A 22,552-nucleotide genomic window follows, 5' to 3' on the forward strand; every position below is an offset into this window, starting at 1 on the left:
TATGTTTATGTTTTTTTTTTTTTTTTTTTTTTGGTTAACATCTGATTGTAGGTTTTCTTGGTTTATAGAAAAATGTATAAAGAAAGAAGAAAGCACTTTGGCATAATGGTTAATAAGTTAGAAATATAATTGGTGTACTTTTTGAAGGAACATTAAGGAGGGAATTTAATTAAAAGAAAATGAATGTAACTGGATGACAAAATTAGAAAAAAAACCTTTTGCAACTTTTTTGATGATTGATATTAGTTACTAACAAAATACTGCATTTTATTCATAGAAAATTAGATGGAACACTGTGTTGTGTCACTCACCCACGGGCCGGATAAATGGCCACAGCGGCCCGCATGCGGCCCGCAGGCCATAGTTTGGGGACCACTGGTTTGGCCACATGTCTCTCATCTTTCTCTTTGAGGGTTTTCATGAGCTGTACCCCATAATCATCACGATTATGACAAATCACGCCTTGAACTACCTTGCCTTGCATGTTATGAATATCTCTCATATATTAAGTTTCACCTTTTAAGTTACATTATTGAAATAAATGAACATTTGCATGCTATTATAATTTTTTGAGTTTCACCTGTATATTCCTATTCTATACTGCTCAAAAAAATAAAAGAGAACATTCAAATAACACGCCCTAGATCTGAATGAATAAAATATTCTCATTGAATGCTTTGTTCTGTACAAAGTCGAATGTGCACAACAGCATGCGGAATTGATGGTTAATCAGTGTTGCTTCCTAAGTGGACAGTTTGGTTTCACAGAAGTTTGATTTACTTGGAGTTATATTCTGTTGTTTAAGTGTTCCCTTTATTTTTTTGAGCATTTTATTCTATTCTGTATTCCTATTCCATTCTATTCCAATTTCATTCAATTCTATTCTTATTTTATTCTAATTGTATTCTAATTCTATTGTTATTTTATTCTAATTTCATTCTATTCTGTTCTTATTTTATTCTAATTCCATTCTATTCTTTTCTAAGTTTATTCTAAATTTATTCTTTTCTAAGTTTATTCTAAATTTATTTTAATTCTATTCTATTAGCACTTACACAACCTGTAAGGCTTGGATAAGCTTTGATCTTAGATATGCATCGTGCAAAGCCAGCCAGTTTGATCGCGGGAGAGAGGGCATGAATTGCTGGTGCCCAGAAAGTTGGATTAATTCTTGACGTCCATCCATCGCCCAGATTGCGTTGCCCGGGCGACGCTTTCTGCACCAAAGCTCCGCCAAGCCCGCGCCTGCGCAGAGAAAACCGGTTCACGCGGGAAGACATGCCGGGCATTCAGCATGTCACGCATGCGCACACTGCGGTTTGCGGCCCTCGCTCGGAGGAAGAGAACGGGAAGTAAGAGGCGTTTCCGTACAGTGGGGAACGTCTGAGACTGGAACGCCTTCGGGACTGGAGCGCACATGCGCACTCGGCTGCAGGAAGCATCTGCGCTTTGGAAAAACCTCCCGGACTCGAACGCGCATGCGTCCTGCGCCCTCTGCCCATGCTCCCCCCCGCCGCGTTCCGTGCGTGGACGGCGCCGGTCTTTCCCGCCACGACCTGGAAGCGGAATACGGGAGGCGGAGGAAAGGTCGCGCAGTCGCCGTCGGGCCGCTGAGGTAACCCGGGTCGCAGGAGGAGAGGTGGGATTTGGGGAGGGGTGAATTGTGTGAGGGGGGGGCGAAGGTGTCACTCCCGTCTTCGCCGCCCCTCTCTGCATTTCCCACGTGCAAAAAATATCCCCCTGACTGTCAGCTGGCATTTCTATTCATGTTATCATTATTATTATCCCCATTGCTAGGATTGTCCTGTTGAGAAGAGGCTGAGTTTTCCTCAACAGCGGCTGAAAAAATATTGTATTTAAATCCCAAAGGTGTTTTTTTATCAAGGGGCAAATGATGAGCAAAAAGAATGTACTTAAGTAATTTTCTTTTTTCCCCCGGCGGTTTCTGCATGAAGACCCCTACCCACCTCGCCCTGAGTTTTGGTGGGTTGACTCCATGGTTGCAAAAAAGGAGGAGGATCAAATGATTTAAAAGAGGAAGAACAAGAGCGGGAAGAAGAAGGAGCAGACTGGAAGAAGAGGAAGAAAAAGAGAGTGGGGAAAACCAGAAAGAGAGAAAAAAAGCAGGTGAGAAGGAAGAGGAGGAGGAAGCAAAGAAAAAGAGAAGAGGTAAACTAGAGAAAGGGGTAGAAACATGGGAAGAAGAAAAAATAAAAACTAGAGGAAGAAAAAAGGTGACAAGGAAGAGGAGAAGAAAAGATAAAAGGAAAATGAGAAAGAAAGACGTAAATAGGAAGAAGGGAACAAATGATAACAGGAAAAACTCACCTACAAAAAGATATTGACAAAATTGAAGGGGTCCAAAGACGGGCTACAAGAATGGTGGAAGGTCTTAAGCATAAAACGTATCAGGAAAGACTTCATGAACTCAATCTGTATAGTCTGGAGCAGGGGTCCCCAACCACCGGGCCGTGGACCAGTACCGGGCCGCGGGGCATGTTGCACCGGTCCGTGGAGTCAGCAGCTGCCGGCCCTCATGCCGCCACCCCCTCCCTCCAGCGCTTAGCTCCCGCTGGGCAAGAGGGCTTGGGAGGCAGGTTCTGCCGGCCACAGGATGATGGCGGGAAAGAGGGGCGGGGAGGACCAGCACCCCCATGCTTAATCCCGCCCCCAACCACGCCCCTTTCCGCCCCCACTGGGCCATAGAAAAATTGTCTTGCTGAAACTGGTCCCTGGTGGAAAAAACGTTGGGGACCACTGGTCTGGAGGACAGAAGGAAAAGGGGGGACATGATCGAAACATTTAAATATATTAAAGGGTTAAATAAGGTCCAGGAGGGAAGTGTTTTTAATAGGAAAGTGAACACAAGAACAAGGGGACACAATCTGAAGTTAGCTGGGGGAAAGATCAAAAGCAACATGAGAAAATATTATTTTACTGAAAGAGTAGTAGATCCTTGGAACAAACTTCCAGCAGACGTAGATAAATCCACTGTAACTGAATTTAAACATGCCTGGGATAAACATAGATCCATCCTAAGATAAAATACAGAAAATAGTATAAGGGCAGACTAGATGGACCAGGAGGTCTTTTTCTGCCGTCAGACTTCTATGTTTCTATGTAAAAACTAGAGAAAGAAAAGAGGATAAGGGTGATAGGAAGGAAAGGAAGAGAAGAAAAAAAAGAAGACAAGAGGAAGAAGATAGGAACAAGAGGCAGAAAAAGTTAAGAGGAGGAACTAGAGAAAGAGGAAGAACAGATGAGAGAAGAAATAAAACATCCAGTCAAAGAATAATAGGGGGTTTTCTCATGCAAGATGTCTTATCATAAAATTGTTCTCACTGATATAGGGTCATTGATGGAACCCTTTTTTTACAATATGAGTGAAGTTATAAGCTTATTTTCAAGCTGCCGATATTGTTTTTCAAAATCAAGTGAGTCCTTGTTCTGACAAATGAGTAGTTTTGCAAAAACAGCATAAAATCTTCATTAGAAATAGAATTGTATGGACACGATTCAGTTAATGAAAGGAAAAGTTTTAGAGGAGAACATTGCTAATGAATGCTAATTTTATTTTTCCAGCATCGATGTATTTCAGATGGCAGCTATGAGTCTTTTTCTTCCCTCTTTAAACTAATGTTTGTGTGTTATAGTGTACGTCAAATAAAAACTCACAAGGTAAGAAATCTTTCAGTCATTATTTAATGTTTCTGTTTAAAAATTAGCACTGTGATTATGATATTAAATATATTACATATGCATAGAATTATATGCATAATTCTATTCCGATTTAAATAATTATGTTTATATACTTAATCTAGGATCATTGGGGTACTTTACAGTTTGCTCTTTTCTCTTTCGTTTCTCCGCTACCAATCGGGGAAATTGAACAGAGACACAGGAAAACTGCCAAAGGCTTGTTCGCTGTTTGTTTTTCATTCTTATTTAACACATTATTTGGAAACTGTTCTCTCTCAAAAAAACTCACATGGTCATCTCATCTAAAAGAGAGAGAGAGAGAGAGACAATGTCGTTTGGCGGGCCCCAGGGGAAGAGTCTCCTCTGTGGCGGCCCCGGCCCTCTGGAACCAACTCCCCCCAGAGATTAGAACGGCCCCCACCCTCCTTGTCTTTCGCAAATTACTTAAGACCAACCTTTGTCGCCAGGCATGGGGGAGTTAAGTTATCCTTTCCCCCTAGGCTGCTACAAGTTATGCATGGTATGTTTGTGTGTATATTTGGTTTTTTATAATAAGGGGTTTTTAGTTGTTTTTATTAATTGGATTGTTCATGTTGTTTTACCACTGTTGTTAGCTGCCCCGAGTCTGCGGAGAGGGGCGGCATACAAATCCAATAAATAAATAAATAAATAAATAAACATCTGCAAACATTGGGGAGTATCAAGAAAAGGCAAAGCGAGAAGATCAATTCTTTAATCCAAAAAGAAATAAAGTTCAGGTTAATTTGATTGTCCTTTCCTTCGCTATTAATTTGAGGTTCCTGTTTCTCTTGCAGATAAGTGGAGTAAGAATTGTTCCAGTTTTTAAAATATTTTGTCCCAGAATAGGCATGAGGAGTGGTTGAACTTTTTTTTAAATCTGGCAGGGAAGATACAAGACAACAATTGTTCTTTCTCTGGGCCATATAGAATACTAGCATAGCTTTTTCTGTAACATATTCTTCTTCCTGGGGCTCAAAGAGTCATAAAGGAAAAGTAATCAATGCTGGGAAAAGCAGATGGATAATGAATTCAGCATATACAATGCACTGCAGCAAGTAGTACACGTCATGTATCTGTCTGTTTGCTGTCTGTCTATCTATCCCCGTTTTGGTAGGTTGAATTGCAAGAATAGAATAGAATAGAGTTATTTTATTGGCCAAGTGTGATTGGACACACAAGGAATTTATCTTTGGTGCATATGCTCTCTGTGCATTAAAAAAAGATACATTTGTCAAGAATCATGAGGTACAACACTTAATGATTGTCATAGGGGTCAAATAAGCAATGAAGAAACAATCAATATTAATAAAAATTTTAAGAATACAAGCAACAAGTTACAGTCATACAGTCATAAGTGGGAGGAAATGGGTGATAAGAATGATGAGAAAAAACTAGTAGTAATATTAGTGCAGACTTAGTAACTAGTTTGACAATGTTGAGGGGATTATTTGTTTAATAGAGTGATGGCGTTCAGGAAAAAAACTGTTATTGTTTCTAGTCTTGGTCTGCAGTGCTCTGTAGTAATGTTTTGAGGGTAGGAGTTGAAACAGTTCATGTTCAGGATGTGAGAGGTCAGTAATTATTTTCACAGCCCTCTTTTTGTCTTGTGCAGTATACAGGTCCTCAATGGAAGGCAGGTTGGCTATATAACTTTCTAATTATAATAAGTTTCTTTTTCTTCAAGTGGTTAACTGGTGTGTGAACGATGGACTCGCTGGATCACATGCTCACTGATCCATTGGAACTGGGGCCAACTGGGGAAGGAAATGGCACCCAAATTATGGAGGATTGCATGCTGGGATCCATACGCATTAGCCTACCTGAAGATCTTTTGGAAGATGTGAGTAGATATCCAAGTCACAAAACAAAAATATTAACCAAACTATTATTGTTGTCTTCAGAAATATTCAATTAGAAAAAGTAATCATGATGTATTCTCTAATTTAGTCAGGAAATAAGCATTTTGTGTATCAATAACTGGATCAGGATCATTTATGAGTATCACTTCCTTCCTTTTGTCTAAGTTGTATATCATTCTTCTTAGAATCACTTGCAAATTCAGGGAAATGGACGAGACATTGAAATAATTGCTTGAGTAAAAAAAAAGAGACCAAGTGTTTATTTCCTTAGTATAATTCTTTGCCTGTTCGGGTGACACTTTTGGTATCTAAAAAATTCAGGTAGGATACAAATGGAAAAACATTACCTGTGCATAACGTCCAAAATGTTGAATTGATCATTCAGTAAAGTAATGCAATGGTCTTTTCTTTTTTACAAAATGAATAACTGTGCTTCCAAAGGTTCTTTAGAAAATCATCTGGCTTTTAGAAGGGAAAGTTGTTTGAATCTGGATTTTGCATACAGTACCACCTTTCTCTCTATCAAAATAGGTGGCTCAACAATGACCAAATCTCCTATCTTACCTTACCTCCTCCCCCTTCCTCTTTTGCATGTCCTGCCACAGATATGTTGGACATTAGGAACCAATTCTGTTTTCTCCATTTTGGATTTCATATTGTGGAATAAACTATAATTTAAGCAGGCCTCTCCTAACTACTGTTTAGGAATGAGTACAAAAGAGATTTTTCCATATATTTTTTAGGGAAATATAAAATATTTCTATCACTTTTGTTTTAGTTTATATTTGTCATGTTTTAATGAATATTTTATTGTATCTTTGCAAGCTCTCTAGAGCTGCTGAGGGAATAAGCAGCATATTTTTTTAAAATCAGAAAAAAATTGCTTTTCTGACCTTTTATTCTATCTGTTATATTTTCTGCAGCCTGAGATCTTTTTTGAAGTTGTCAGTCTTTCAACCTGGCAGGATGTGTTGGTGGATTCACAGCGAGAACATTTAAAGAAATTTCTACCCCGCTTCCCAGAAAACAATCCCGATTTCCAGAATAATCTTATCCTGTCCCTATTTAACGGCGAGAACTTCCGATTTGGAAACCCACTTCATATTGCCCAAAAACTCTTCCGGGGTCAGTGACACTTTAACTTAGGTTTTTAGAACTCAACTTTGTGTTTACCCATAATGGCTTGTCTTGCATGTTAAAATTACACTTCCTTATGAACCATTCTTATATGGGACAGCTATATAAGTACAGTAGGTAAATAAATCTAGCTTCATAAATCTATGGAGATCCTTAGTCATCTAGGTCATGGTTGTCCCAGAGGTGCTCTCAACTGAAGAAGCTTCTTGGATGAGAAGCAAAATGCCTTCAAAGAAAAACCAGAAAATCCAGGTGTCTCTTGAAAAAGCACTTTTGGGACAAATCAGAATCATTAAAGATGCAAAATGATGAGTTTGTTATTGACTAAAAATATAGTTTCCTTGAACAACCTTTATATGAACTGCTGCAGAAGATTGAACATGTTGCTTAATGTTTCAAGTATTTGAGTCTACGGAGAGGGGCAGCATACAAATCCAATAAATAAAATAAAAATAAAATAAATTTCCAGGTGCTCTTACGTTCAGATGATATATGCTGTTCATTATTACATTATCACATTTGTGTTTCATCTTTATTCCGAGAGCTCAAGAAGGCTTTCATGAGAACTCTCCCTTAATTTTATTACCATCATGTGATTTTTTTTTCCATTGTACATAGTACACTGCAAATACCCATTGTTAAAGTTGGCTGAAAATGTTGTGGATTTTAACTTGGAGCTACCCAGCCCCCCATGTTGACTCTTATACTGATGGTGAGCAGTCATGTGTTTCTCCAAAGTCATACAAATCTAATAATTAATTAATTGATTGATTGATTGATTGATTGATTAATTAATATTGCACACATGTAATAATAAAATGTCCACAATTGAGCAGCAGAATGTTTGACACATTCTTTGGAATTTAATGGTGATTTTTATGATGGGGATGGGAGCATTCCTATCTCTTTCCTCAAAACCCAACAAAACAAGGCTGTCTCCCAAACAGACCAGTTCCTTCCAGTAACATTAGTGCTGATGAATCTGGCTCTTCTACAGGATGGGAGATCAGAGTTGGAGAAACCTCAAGTTAGCTTTGTGCTTGTTTACATATGCAGAAATTTTGAAGTATGCTTGGGATCCTTTAAAATTGCCAGTTTCCTTTGTAGTATAGCCTTTTCTTCACTGGTGGCCAGGATAAAACAAAATAGTGTTCTTTTTATAGATGGGCATTTCAATCCTGAAGTGGTGAAATACAGACAACTTTGCTTCAAGTCCCAGTATAAGCGCTACCTCAGTTCCCAGCAGCAGTATTTTTATCGATTGCTGAAACAGATTCTTGCCTCCCGGAATGTAAGTATTGAAAGGCACAGCTGTGGGGTACAGTGTAGATCTTAAACTCTGTGTCTGCAGTTAGAGTCAATCACCTGTTGCCTCCTGGAACTCCAGATCTTAAGAACAGCAAATCTAGATCTATAGACTTAATAAGCAGCGATGAAATTCAAAAATTTTCCTTACCGCTTTTCTGGGTGTGGTGTGATGTGGCTTGGTGGGTGTGGCAGAGGAAAGATACTGCAAAATCCCCATTCTCTCCCCATTCCTGGGTCCAGACAGAGGTAGTATTCTCTGAACTACTCAAATTTGCACTACCGGTTCTTCAGAACCTCCTGGATTTCATCCCAGTTAGTAAAGGATGCAGCATCTAAAGTTGCCTTTTTCATGATGTCTCTTTCAGCATCTGTTAGAACTCGCTAAGAAAGGAGGATCGGATCTGGCTGTCAAAAGAAAATACTCCGCAGCTGCTTATGCGGCTGAAGAACGAGATAGACGAACAAATCGGCGATACCTTAAAATCCTCAGGGAAGTTAAAGAAGAATGTGGAGACACCACACTATCCTCTGATGAAGAAGGTACTACTAATATATTAGGTCCCACAGAGTGGATCTTCTCCGGGTCCTGTCAACTAAACAATGTCGCGTGGCGGGACCCAGGGGAAGAGCCTTCTCTGTGGCGGCCCCGACCCTCTGGAACCAACTCCCCCCAGAGATTAGAATTGCCCCCACCCTCCTTGCCTTTCATAAGCTACTTAAAACCCACCTCTGCCGTCAGACATGGGGGAATTGAGATCCTCTTTCCCCCTAGGCCTTTACAATTCTATGCATGGTATGTATGTATGTATGTATGTCTGGTTTTTATACTAATGGGTTTTTAATCGTTTTTAGTATTAGATTACTATTGCACACTGTTTTATTGTTGCCGTTAGCCACTCCGAGTCTCCGGAGAGGGGTGGCATACAAATCCAAGAAAGAAAGAAAGAAAGAAAGAAAGAAAGAAAGAAAGAAAGAAAGAAAGAAAGTGGATTTGATGGATTAATTGAAACCTTGAGCTAGAGAATAAAACAGTATCTCTCAACTTTAAGCTTTAAGTTTGCAGCTTTAAGATGGGGGCACTTCAATTCCCAGAAGGTGCTTTTTGATCAGGATTCTTCATGTGTTGCTACTTCTCAATAATGTCTCCTTAAATTTCCTGTTCTGCTTAGGAAATAAGTCCGAATCTATTTCTCTCAGCATGTTTTTCAACCAAAGTTACTGTTATAAAACATTATTTATTTTGAAGACTGTTACTTTTTCTATGTTGCAATCAACTTACATGTTTGCTATCTTGCGATCAAAGAACATTGTTTCCTTAGAATTAGAGTTAGAAATAGATTTAATGTAACATCCCTTGTTTCTTTGTGTTCTTTTAAGGGTATTTATACAGTTTTGATTAAAGGAGTGAAATTATCAGGTTACTTAGATAGCTACTGGTTTGTTATGTCTACTGGTTTAAAAAAAAACAGTTGTGCGCCCAGCATCCCTCTAGAAACCTGACTGTTTTGTATTTCAGATTTGAGTTCTTGGATTCCAACATCTCCAACTCACTGTTCAAGTCCTGCCCTTCCTCTCAGAGTAATACCCACTTTATCAACCCAAGACATGAAAACAGCAGGTGTTGTATTCCTAAACCATCTTGAAAAATTTCTCCGTAGTAAAATAGTGCATGATATTCATTTTTTAATTGGAAAAACTAGTTTTTCTAGATTATATTTTTGTTTTCCTTTTTAAAAATATCTATTTAATATTAATATTTAATATATATAATATTTAAAGCATCTTTTCTTACTCTGTGAGGGACAGTGGACAATTCTGTAAGCAATAATTATGACCCAGGGCTTTTGAAGAAGAATAGTTGAAGAATATAGATAATATAAATAAAGAATATAAAGAATAATGTAAATAATTATATGTGTAATGGGATAGGATGTATACCTTATGTTATTCATTGTGGTATGATTCTATGTAAATGTATTCATACCATTTTAATAATATTGGGTTTGTTTTCCACCAGATAAATTGGATTTCGGTGAGAATAATTTGAAGATGATGCTGAAGAAACACCATGAAAAGCGCAAGCGGCAACCAGTAAGTTAAAAGGCATTGAGATGGCTGCTCTTTAATATTTAGTTATTAGCACCATTTAAAGTTGCTAAGAAGGACACTAATAGGAGTAATTCTATTAATCCTTCAACAAAATCATGATGGATATATTGTTATGTGGGGCTTCACATTACGAGCCCCCAATTAAGTCCAGAGAAGAAATTCAAACACACACGGTTGTAAAGTAAACAAAGTTGGTTTATCAAAAGGAAAGTATTGTCCAAACGCACTTTTAATCAGCCAAAGTGCTCTCCCACAAACCACAAGCCTTGAATGCTGTGAAAAACATAAAACAAAAGCAAAGCAGATAAAAGGCAGCTGTGAAGACATCACAGCCAGCCCCCTTCAAGAGTCCTCATGCTGAACTTAACCGTGAATGGTTCCACAAAGTCCTTGTAAATCCTGAAGTCGTTCACAAAAGTCTTTGTAAAACCTGAAGCAAACCACAAGTCTCTCTCTCACAAAACAGATAATCTCCCACGCCGAGAGGCAACACTGGCAATTTATCAGAAGCCCCATTAGCCTAATTGCCCCAGCCACAGGTGTTCTCCCTTATTTCCTATAATACTTGTGCAGTTGTTCCTTCCTTGTCATAAATCTGCCTCTGTGAGCATCTATGATTCCCTCCTCTCCTGAATCCGATGGTGATGATGGCTCACTAATGGGGTAATTAGCTAATGGGCTGCCTGTAATTACCTCCTCATTGGATCCTGCTTCACTCTCAGAATCTTACCCTGACACAGAAGCTTTACTGTCTGAAGCTGTTGGCAGTAAAACCGGCCTCTGAGAATGTGCGCATTCTCCCACATCAACCTCCACCATCCTTGGAGCAGGAGCTGGCCCAGAGACAACCACAACATATATAATATAAAGAAAAGTCATTGTCTAGCAATTTCTTCTTTTACAACTCATAGAAACATAGAAACATAGAAGACTGACGGCAGAAAAAGACCTCATTGTCCATCTAGTCTGCCCTTATACTATTTCCTGTATTTTATCTTACAATGGATATATGTTTATCCCAGGCATGTTTAAATTCAGTTACTGTGGATTTACCAACCACGTCATGACATAGGTAATATGACTAAAAATTACATGATTAAGATATAGCAAATAAGTGATACATTACAACAAAGTATAAATTAATAGGCTGATATAAACAGGCTGTAAGGTCACCAGGATAGTTGACCTGTTTAAATTGTCGAGTGTTTTAAGATTTGAGATATACTGATTACTGTATATATATATTTATGTGTTTGTATGGGTCATATTTTGTCTTTGTTTTTCTTTTTCTTTTTGTTTTTAATGTAAATACTTAATAAAGATTATTTTTTAATAAAGTTGCCAAGAAGGACATTAATCAGGCTTTGACTTTGTTTCTCTTGTGCTAATATGTACTCAAACATCTTAACTGGTTGAATGAGTTTTAGTCCCACATTTATATGTAGAGGGTTCCATTTGAATTTGGTTTAAGGACCAAAACTTGGAGCAGCTGTGATTTTTTTTTTCTGTTGACCTGTGATCCTAGGTCTTTGTGTGGCCCTTACCTCAGTTGGGTATTTGTATCATCCCAGAAAACGCTGCCAGGGTGCTGCTTCTCGCTGGTTTCTTTTTGCCCTAAAGCTGATTTTTGTTTGCTCTCCTCTTTTCTTCTGCATAGAATCACCCTGATCTGATGACAGGGGACCTGACCCTGAATGACATCATGACACGTGTGAATGCTGGCAGGAAGGGATCCTTGGCAGGTTAGTGAATCAGATGCAGCAAATTTGTACCTTATCAGTGATTGAAACAAAGGTTTTTGCATTGCTCCAAAAGGATCCATGAGAATTTATTTATTTATTTATTGGATTTGTATGCTGCCCCTCTCTGTAGACTCGGGGCGGCTAACAACAGTAATGAAAAACATCATATAAATCCAATACTAAAACAACTAAAAAACCCTTATTGTAAAACCAAACATCCCTACAAACAAACATAGCATGCATAAATTGTAAATGCCTAGGGGGAAAGAATATCTCAGTTCCTCCATGCCTGACGGCAGAGGTGGGTTTTAAGGAGCTTACGGAAGGCAAGGAGGGTGGGGGCAATTCTAATCTCCGGGGGGGAGTTGGTTCCAGAGGGCCGGGGCCACCACAGAAAAGGCTTTTCCCCTGGGCCCTGCCAAACGACATTGTTTTGTTGACGGGACCCGGAGAAGGCCCACTCTGTGAGACCTAACCAGTCGCTGGGATTCATGCGGCAGAAGGCGGTCTCGTATATACCCTGGTCCGGTGCCATGAAGGCTATATATCTTAAGCAAAAAGGCAGAAGGCCCAAAACATTTGTAACCATGTAGATGTGTACAACCACAGCTGTGACATTCAGTTAGAGCTGCCACTATTTGCATGTTCACCTTGGGATAACTGCCACTGTATTTAAACTCTGCTTCCTGATAAGCATTCAAGTGTAAAGTTACATGATTAAAGGGATTTTTAATTCCTGATGCACAGTAACAATACTTACATTTCTAAATTTAAAATTGTTTTGTAACTAAACACATATTTTCTCTCTTTTGTTATTTTCTTAAAAAGCCTTGTTTGACCTTGCAGTCCTCAAAAAGAAGGTGAAGGAAAAGGAGGAGAAAAAGAAAAAGAAAGTGAAAGTGATTAAATCTGAGGCTGAAGATTTCTCTGAAACTCTTGGCAATTCTGAAGGGATGCCCCCTGTTTCTCAAAACCCCTCCCCCATTCCTCCGCTTTGGGATTCCCCATCCCTCACATCTGTTAAAGAAGAGTAAGTCACTTCCAAAGGGAATGGCATACATGCAACTCCCAGAAATGTAAAATAAATTAATAATTGTAATTAAGCTGGTTCTAGCCACATAGTGATTAAGCAACATGGAAAATATTTTGCTCCTGCTAGCAAAGTTTCAAATTCAGTATGCCATACATCAATTAATCTGTTTTAGGTTGCAACCTTGCCAGATAAATATGAATATGATATATATGGTAAGGCACAGATACAGGGTAGGTCAGCTTTCAACACACATTGCAACATCAAGCCCAATAATAAAATAGTGTGTGTACACACACACACACACACTAACTGCAGATGAGAAAGCATAACACGTTTCTCTTGCTTTAAAACTACAAATTGTGACTGTAAAGCAGGTAAGCATGTTGGGAGATGTTTGGGATAAACAAGGGAATGATATTCAGATAATTAGGTCAGTCACAAATTTATTAGATAGCCTCTTAGGTTCATTAGTTTTCCCAGATTAAATCATTGAGATATTTTATGTCATATTTGGGCATCTGGAAAAATGTATGTGAAAATTTGAACACAGAATGATATATCTGAGTGTGATTGCCATGGTACTTGTTTAATTAAGTTAAAATAAACCTGTCTTCTTCCCAAGGCCTCTTGAAGACATTAAGCCTTGTCTAGGAGTGAATGAAATCTCCTCCAGCTTCTTTTCTCTGCTTCTGGAGATCCTGTTGTTAGAGGGTCCTGCTTGTCTCTCAGTGGTAAGAGTTTAATTTTCACATTCCCTCTAAATGCCTTTCGAGTTTCAGAATTATTCAGACTAGAATTCTATAAGGCCAGCCTTCCAAATTCAGTTGATTCATTTTGTGTTGGTTGCCTTTCTTTTCCTCACCCATGTACCTCTGTCGTCAGGCATGGGGGAATTGAGATTTATTTATTTATTTATTATTTAGATTTGTATGCCGCCCCTCTCCGCAGACTCGGGGCGGCTCACAGCAAGATAAAGCAAATCATGACAAATCCAAATAAATTTAAAATATTTAAAAAGGTTTAAAAAGAACCCCATTTACTAACAAACACACACACAAACATACCATACCAGGCGGCTCACAACAAAATAAAACAATTCATGACAAATCTAAATTATAGTTTAAAATATTTTAAAAAACCCATTTACTAAGCAAACATACATACAAACATACCATGCATAAATTGTACATGCCCGGGGGAGATGTTTCAGTTCCCCCATGCCTGACGGCAAAGGTGGGTTTTAAGGAGTTTACGGAAGGCAGCGAGAGTAGGGGCAGTTCTAATCTCTGGGTGGAGTTGGTTCCAGAGAGTCGGGGCCGCCACAGAGAAGGCTCTTCCCCTGGGGCCCGCCAACCGACATTGTTTAGTTGACGGGACCCGGAGAAGGCCCACTCTGTGGGACCTAATCGGTCGCTGGGATTCGTGCGGCAGAAGGCGGTCTCGGAGATATTCTGGTCCAGTGCCATGAAGGGCTTTAAAGGTCATAACCAACACTTTGAATTGTGACCGGAAATTGATCGGCAGCCAATGCAGACTGCGGAGTGATGGCGAAACATGGGCATACCTGGGTAAGCCCATGACTGCTCTCGCAGCTGCATTCTGCACGATCTGAAGTTTCCGAACACTTTTCAAAGGTAGCCTCATGTAGAGAGCATTACAGTAGTCGAACCTCGAGGTGATGAGGGCTTGAGTGACTGTGAGCAATGAGTCCCGGTCCAGATAGATATTCCTTCCCCCCAGGCCTATACAATTTATGCATGGTATATTTGTGTGTATGTTTGGTTTTTAATAAGGGTTTTTAGTTATTTTAAATATTAGATTTGTTATATGTTGTCTACGGAGAGGGGCGGCATACAAATCGAATGAATGAATGAATGAATGAATGAATGAATGAATGTACAGTTTTCAGCCTTGTGTTTTCTACTTTCCCATTTGGAGTCGAGCATTATCAGAAATTAATAAATAATAAATATTCCTGCATTGAGGTATGGGTGTGTCTGATTTTATTTGTTTGGCAGTTGAGTTAGCCATGTGCGACTCTGAGCTTCACATTGAATGTCAGGCCTTTGACAGTTTTTGTAAGCAGTATAAATCTTGTTTCCTTCAGCTGGAAGATAAAGTCATGGATTGGCAATCTTCTCCTGCCAGCACATTAAACAGCTGGTTCTCCTTTGCCCCCAACTGGTCAGAACTGGTTTTACCTGCCTTGCAATATCTCACTGGAGTCAGTAGAGGTGAGACACACTTTTTTTTGGTTACATCCAAAACAAATGATTCCATTAAAGTTGAAAGTGAGCAGTTACTTGATGCTCACTAAAAATTTAAGCTAAACAAGTGTTTTAAGCTAAACGAGTGATGCTTATATAATTTGGTTGGAATTTGCTTATATCTATTTGTCCTTGTTTGGTTTTTTTAATACAAGCCACTTAATGTCAAAGGTAGCAGTTGTCAGAATAAACATCTTGTTTGGGGTTTTTTATTTTTTTAATTTTTTTCTCCACAATTTCCATTTTTGTGTCAACACATATTCCTAGGATAAACACCTTGTTGATATCATACTTGTCTTTTTCTCAGATTCATTCATTAAAACAGCCTTTTGATCTTGAAGAAATGTGTTCAAAAACTTTATTGCAAATGATAAAAAAACAGAGAGTAATATTTTTTTAATCTGGGTGTTTCATGTTGTCAAATCTGTGTGGCTTTAGATACTGTATTAAAGGAAATCTTTCACACACACAAAATTCTTATGCCAGTAAAAAGAGTTGTGCTACGTGTTTCCAATGTTGTGTGGTACTATCATTTACATGCCAGATTTTAAATAACGTTTTTCTTGTGGACTGCTTTGCAATGGAAAATGCAGATTTCCCAAGTGTAGTGATGCATCCAGTTACAGTTCATACTAGGATAGGAATCCATAGACCAGAGGTCTTCAAACTTGGCAACTCTAAGACTTGTGGACTTCAACTCCCAGAATTCTTCAGCCAGCATAACTGACTGGAGAATTCTGGGAGTTGAAGTCCACAAGTCTTAGAGTTGCTAAGTTTGGGGACCCCTGCCATAGACCATAGAAGAACACTAATGGGCAATGATGAAACTTCGCATTTTGATAGGTTGACCTTTAATCCAGTGCTATGGTTTGAATGATTTAAAAATACATTACAGTTGTGCCTAAACCTAGCAAAATGGTTTTTTTACAGATGCTTCTTCCAGTTTTTCTCCTTTTGTGGAATTCAAGGAAAAAAATCAGCAGTGGAAACTGAAAGGTAAAGTAGCTAAGCTTCCTTCTCCACGTTTCTTATTAAACCTTGTCATAATAATAATAATAATTTATTAGATTTGTATGCCGCCCCTCTCCGAAGACTCGGGGCGGCTCACAACAACGATAAAAACAATATTATGCTGGCACAAATCTAATATGAAAAAAAACTAAAAACCCTATCATAATTAAAAACCAAACAGCACATACATACCAAACATAAATTATAATAAGCCTGGGGGAAAGGTGTCTCAAATCCCCCATGCCTGGCGGTATAGGTGGGTCTTAAGTAGTTTACGGAAGACAAGGAGGGTGGGGGCAGTTCTAATCTCCGGGCGGAGTTGCTTCCAGAGGGCCGGGGCTGCCACAGAGAAGGCTCTTCCCCTGGGGCCCGCCAGACGACATTGTTTAGTCGACGGGACCCGGAGAAGGCCCACTCTGTGGGACCTTATCGGCCGCTGGGATTCGTGCGGTAGCAGGCGGTTCCGGAGGTACTCTGGTCCAATGCCATGTAGGGCTTTAAAGGTCATGACCAACACTTTGAATTGTGACTGGAAACTGATCGGCAGCCAATGCAGGCCACGGAGTCATTCAGATAGATTTGTATACATTCTGTTGTGGCGGAAATAAATATTATTTTTACACTTTCCCGTTCTTTATAGCAGAAGAATCAGGTGATGGAGGGTGAGGTATTCTAGCGTCTACAGCAGAGGTGTCAAACTTGATTTCATTGAAGGCCACATCAGGGGTTTGTTTGATCTTGGGGGCGGGTGTGTGTGTGTGCGTGGCCAGCTCAACGTCACTCGTGTCAGGGATGCCTGTGGTGGCCTGAGCTCTCAGCCAGTGAACATGGGCTCCCGAGCTGTGTTTTCACCTGTGACGGCCTCCTGCAACCCTCTGCCAGCAAAAACGGATTTATGAGGGCCACCCAAGACCCTCCCAAGCTCCGTTTTAACTGGTAGAGGTACCACAGGCCAGTCCTTCAATTTGTTTATTTATTTATTAGATTTGTATGCCGCCCCTCTCCATAGACTCGGGGCGGCTAACAACAGTAATAAACAGCATGTAACAAATCTAATGTTTAAAATAATTAAAAAACCCTTATTAAAACCAAATATACACACAAACATACCATGCATAAATTGTATAGGCCTAGGGGGAAAAGGGTAGTTTAGTTCCCCCATGCCTGACAACAGAGGTGGGTTTTGAGGAGCTTACAAAAGGCAAGGAGGGTGGGGGAAATTCTGATCTCTGGGGGGAGCTGGTTCCAGAGGGTCAGGGCCACCACAGAGAAGGCTTTTTTCCTGGGTCTCGCCATACGACATTGTTTAATTGACGGGACCCGAAGAAGACCGACTCTGTGGGACCTAACCGGTTGCTGGGATTCGTGCAGCAGAAGGCGGACCCGGATGTATTCTGGTCCGATGCATGAAGGGCTTTATAGGTCATAACCAACACTTTGAATTGTGACCGGAAACTGATCAGCAGCCAGTGCAGACTGCGGAGTATTGGTGTAACATGTTATCAATGTTATCAGGGTGGCCACACAGGCCAAATCTAAGCACCCCATGGGTCAGAGCTAAGTACCCTATGGCCGATATTCAGCCCCTGTGCCTTGAGCTTGATACTTCCTGGTCGACAGTGTTGCTGTTGTAGTGTAAGTATTAGTGGTGGATGATAATCTGTGTGGCTTATTTTCTTCTCTAGGCTCTTCCCAAGACCACGAGAAGGAGCTAGCAGCTCTCTTCCAACTTTGGTTGGAGACTAAAGACCAAGTTTTCTTCAAGGTGCGACCAATATTTATTTCAACTGTTGTAAGTCAAGTTGGTTTATCTATCTTGTTTCATAGTCTTTCTTTCTCTTTCTTTGTCAGGACAATGAAGATAGTTCAGATGCTACCACACCAGTTCCCCGAGTGTGAGTTTTTATGCATTTCAGAACTCTTTTTCTTTAAAAAAATCAAACTTTACCTAAACCCTTAAAATGAATCTTAATAGTCAGTACTAAATACAGTCCAATAATGTTCATGCTTGTACTGATGGTTATGAGCCTGCAAGAGTGCTTCTAGAGGCTGGGGGAAAGCAAAATGCCCGTTTTTGCAAAAATCAGGCCATTTTCCACCTATTTTTTGCAAAAATTGGGGTATTTATGCCTTTCTCCAATCCCCAGGAGCACTCTCCAGGCCTTCCAAACCCTCTGTGTATCCCCTTTTTGAAGAAAAAGGGCCCATTTTTCTCAAAAATGGGACAGAGGCGGGGCTTCAGGAGGCCAAAAATGGCTGTATTTGGTGTATAAGATGCACCAACAATTCCACCCTCTTTTAGGGGACAAAAGGCTATGTCTTATACAGGGATACCTCTACCTAGAAGTGCCTCTACTTACGAACTTTTCTCGATAAGAACCGGGTGTTCAAGACATTTTTGCCTCTTCTCAAGAACCATTTTCCACTTATAAACCCAAGCCTCCAAAACTGTAACCAGAAAAGGCAGGGAGAAGCCTCCATGGGGCCTCTCTAGGAATCTCCTGGGAGGAAACAGGGCCAGAAAAGGCCAGGAGAAGCCTCTGTGGGGCCTCTCCAGGAATCTCCTGGGAGGAAACAGGGCCTCCACCCTTCCTGTGGTTTCCCCAATCTCACGTGTTATTTGCTTTTACATTGATTCCTATGGGAAAAATTGCTTCTTCTTACGAACTTAAGAACCTGGTCACGGAATGAATTAAGTTCGTAAGTAGAGGTACCACTGTACTTCAAAAAATATGGTACATGTTGTGTGCAAAAGTAAAAAATAAATTTTAAACAATTCGAAGAACTAGAACAATATTATTAATTATCATTTCTGTTTGCTAATGAATGATTTTCTAAAATTATGTTAATTCACAACACAGCGTATTGGGAGCACAGATATTTAGTAAACAGAATAATTTAGAGTTATATCCTTTGCATTTATTAATCAGTGAAGTATCTAAATAAATTTGGGGGAAAGATCAGAAGCAACGTGAGAAAATATTATTTCACTGAAAGAGTAGTAGATCCTTGGAACAAACTTCCAGCAGACGTCGTTGGTAAATCCACAGTAACTGAATTTAAACATGCCTGGGATAAACATATATCCATTGTAAGATAAAATACAGGAAATAGTATAAGGGCAGACTAGATGGACCATGAGATCTTTTTCTGCCATCAATCTTCTATGTTTCTATGTTCCCCACTTATCAGAGGTGCTTGAAAATGATAGGCACTCCTTCTATTCATAATGTTCAAAATTAGTTTCTGGCTTTCCTAAAATTGGCTCACATATATTTCCAATTATTTTCTTTCACTTTTCATCACCTTTTTTGATTCATATTAGTTTTAACAAGGTAGCCAGCATAGCTGCCCAAAAAAACCCAACCAAGCAACCCTCTTATTCTTTCTTATCATTATTAATTGTTGTCACTTGTTCTCAGTTTCTCTGTACAGCTAGTACTCAACTTATGACCAGTTACTAAGTGATTATTTGAAGTTAAGATCTAGTTATGATCTAGATACAAACTTCCAGTGACTCCCTTCTCTCTCCCCCCCCCTCCGCCAACAATAGTAACACAATTGCATTTTGGACATTCAGCAACCGTCCCGCATATATAGCCGATTGCTGTGTCCTGTGGTCACATGACTGATTTATAATAGTGTGTGTGTGTTTACTTCCAGTTTCCTGCAAAAAATGCCCATTGCAGACAATGGATTTGCTTAATGATCACAGTGTTCACTTAATAACCATAGTGATTCACTTAACAACGGCCGCAACTTCAGATCATGCAGAATGCAGCTGCGAGAGCAGTCATGGGCTTACCTAGGTATGCCCATGTTTCACCAACACTCCGCAGTCTGCAGTGGTTGCCGATCAATTTCCGGTCACAATTCAAAGTGTTGGTTATGACCTTTAAAGCCCTTCATGGCATTGGACCAGAATATCTCCGAGACCGCCTTCTGCCGCACAAATCCCAGCGACCGATTAGGTCCCACAGAGTGGGCCTTCTCCGGGTCCCGTCAACTAAACAATGTCGGTTGGCAGGCCCCAGGGGAAGAGCCTTCTCTGTGGCGGCCCCGACTCTCTGGAACCAACTCTCCCCAGAGATTAGAACTGCCCCTACTCTCCTTGCCTTTCGTAAGCTCCTTAAAACCCACCTTTGTCGTCAGGCATGGGGGAACTGAGACATCTCCCCCGGGCATATACAATTTATGCATGGTATGTTTGTATGTATGTTTGCTTAGTAAATGTGGTTTTTTAAATATTTTAAACTATAGTTTAGATTTGTCATGAATTGTTTTATTTTGTTGTGAGCCGCCCCGAGTCTGCGGAGAGGGGCGGCATACAAATCTAAATAATAAATAAATAAATAAATAAATAATAATAAACAAGGTTGTGAAATAGGGTGTGGTCACATGGTGACCTGTTTAACAATCCACATGACTTACAACTATAATTCTGGGCTCGATTATGGCCACAAGTTGAGAGCTACCTATAGTCACTCTGATCATTGAGTATCACACTGTTGTCTGTTTCAGAAGGACAGATTATATAGTCCGGCCCAGCACTGGAGAAGAGAAACGTGTTTTCCAGGAACAGGTAAGGTGAGCAAGGATTGAGCCTCAATCCCGTAAGGAAAAAGCTGCAGTAGGCAGGTACCATTGCAATGATTCTTAAATGCCTTCACTTCTTTTCCCAGTCTCGCTTTTTTAAAATATACAGTGGTACCTCAAGATATGAACCCCTCGTCTTACGAACAACTCAAGATACGAACCCGGGGTTCAGAAAAAAATTGCCTCTTCTTACGAACTTTTTTCGTGTTATGAACGCTAAACCCGAACTTCCGGGTTTGGTGTTCGGAGGTTGCTGGGAAGCCGCGCGGCTGTTTTAAAAGGTGACAGCCGGGCTGGGGGGCTTCCCAGCAGCCTCCGAACGCCGAACCCGGAAGTTCGGGTTTGGCGTTCGGCTTCGGGAGGCTGCTGGGAAGCCCCCCAGCCTGGCTGTGACCTTTTAAAACAGCCGCGCGGCTTCCCAGCCGTCTCCCGAAGCCGAACGCCAAACCCAAACTTCCGCGTTTGGCGTTCGGAGGCTGCTGGAAAGCCCCGCCGCCCGGCTGTCACGTTTTAAAACAGCCTGGGGGCTTCTCGGCGGCCTCTCGGCGTTCAGGAGGTCGCTGAGAAGCCCCCAGGCGGTTTTAAAACGTGACAGCTGGGCGGCAGCGGGGGGTTTTTTGCGGGGGGTTTTTTTGGTTGCACGGATTAATTGACTTTACATTGTTTCCTATGGGAAACAATGTTTCGTCTTATGAATCTTTCGTCTTACGAACCTCCCCCTGGAACCAATTAGGTTCGTAAGACGAGGTATGACTGTATATACAGTGGTACCTCATCTTACGAACGCCTCTTCTAACGAACTTTTCAAGATATGAACCCGGTGTTTAAGATTTTTTTGCCTCTTCTTCCGAACTATTTTCACCTTACGAACCCAAGCAGCTGCTGCTGGGATGAAGGGGTTTCTTTGTTTCCCCTTTTTTGAAGAAAGAAAAGGGAGGGGCAGCTTGGAAGAGTAAAGATTTTGCATGCTTGCAAAGGCACTGAAACGGTGTCTGTTTAAGAAAGAAAAGGGAGGGGCAGCTTGGAGGAGTAAAGATTTTGCATGCTTGCAAAGGCACTGAAACGGTGTCTTTTGAAGAAAGAAAAGGGAGGGGCAGCTTGGAGGAGTAAAGATTTTGCATGCTTGCAAAGGCACTGAAACGGTGTCTTTTGAAGAAAGAAAAGGGAGGGGCAGCTTGGAGGAGTAAAGATTTTGCATGCTTGCAAAGGCACTGAAACGGTGTCTTTTGAAGAAAGAAAAGGGAGGGGCAGCTTGGAGGAGTAAAGATTTTGCATGCTTGCAAAGGCACTGAAACGGTGTCTTTTGAAGAAAGAAAAGGGAGGGGCAGCTTGGAGGAGTAAAGATTTTGCATGCTTGCAAAGGCACTGAAACGGTGTCTTTTGAAGAAAGAAAAGGGAGGGGCACCCCCCTTGCCTTTCTTCCTTCCCACTCACCCTTTAGCCTAGCCTTGCTTCTTCCACCTGCCCCCTTTAGCTGCTCCTCCCTGCCCTCTGTTCGCCTCCCTTCTAAAGTTTGGGATTTTCCTGAAGGATTTGCACGCTTCGTATGATGAGGTACCACTGTATATTTTATTAATTTTTAACAAGTTTAATATACACACAACATAAAACAGTACATAGTGAAATGTGCCCACCACCCCGACACACACATACCCCACCACCAATTGGGGGTGTTTCTCATATAATCCACTTTGACCCAAGAGCATTATATCTATTTACATATTATAGAGTGATTCCAATTTATTTCTTATAGCTTGGTCTCGGATTCCT

General features: G+C 40.4%; 1 protein-coding gene across 4 annotated transcripts in view; it reads left to right on the forward strand.

Annotated features, from left to right (window-relative positions):
- Positions 1-1,525: 1,525 nt before the first annotated feature.
- Positions 1,526-22,552, forward strand: part of NFRKB (nuclear factor related to kappaB binding protein) — a 49,174-nt gene continuing 28,147 nt past the window's right edge. Inside the window, exons 1-17 of one of the 4 annotated variants that reach the window (XM_070765924.1) lie at positions 1,526-1,615; positions 1,956-2,127; positions 3,583-3,678; positions 5,405-5,560; positions 6,503-6,704; positions 7,880-8,007; positions 8,390-8,564; positions 9,541-9,642; positions 10,042-10,115; positions 11,791-11,875; positions 12,704-12,905; positions 13,531-13,639; positions 15,016-15,142; positions 16,106-16,171; positions 17,872-17,951; positions 18,038-18,081; positions 20,708-20,768. In XM_070765924.1, coding sequence (XP_070622025.1) covers positions 5,426-5,560; positions 6,503-6,704; positions 7,880-8,007; positions 8,390-8,564; positions 9,541-9,642; positions 10,042-10,115; positions 11,791-11,875; positions 12,704-12,905; positions 13,531-13,639; positions 15,016-15,142; positions 16,106-16,171; positions 17,872-17,951; positions 18,038-18,081; positions 20,708-20,768 — 1,590 coding nt within the window. In that variant the 5' untranslated portion in view covers positions 1,526-1,615; positions 1,956-2,127; positions 3,583-3,678; positions 5,405-5,425. The other 3 variants (XM_070765927.1, XM_070765926.1, XM_070765925.1) reach the window with 3 other exon arrangements.

The sequence above is a fragment of the Erythrolamprus reginae genome, chromosome 12 (genome assembly GCF_031021105.1).
Source record: "Erythrolamprus reginae isolate rEryReg1 chromosome 12, rEryReg1.hap1, whole genome shotgun sequence".
NCBI lineage: Eukaryota > Metazoa > Chordata > Lepidosauria > Squamata > Dipsadidae > Erythrolamprus > Erythrolamprus reginae.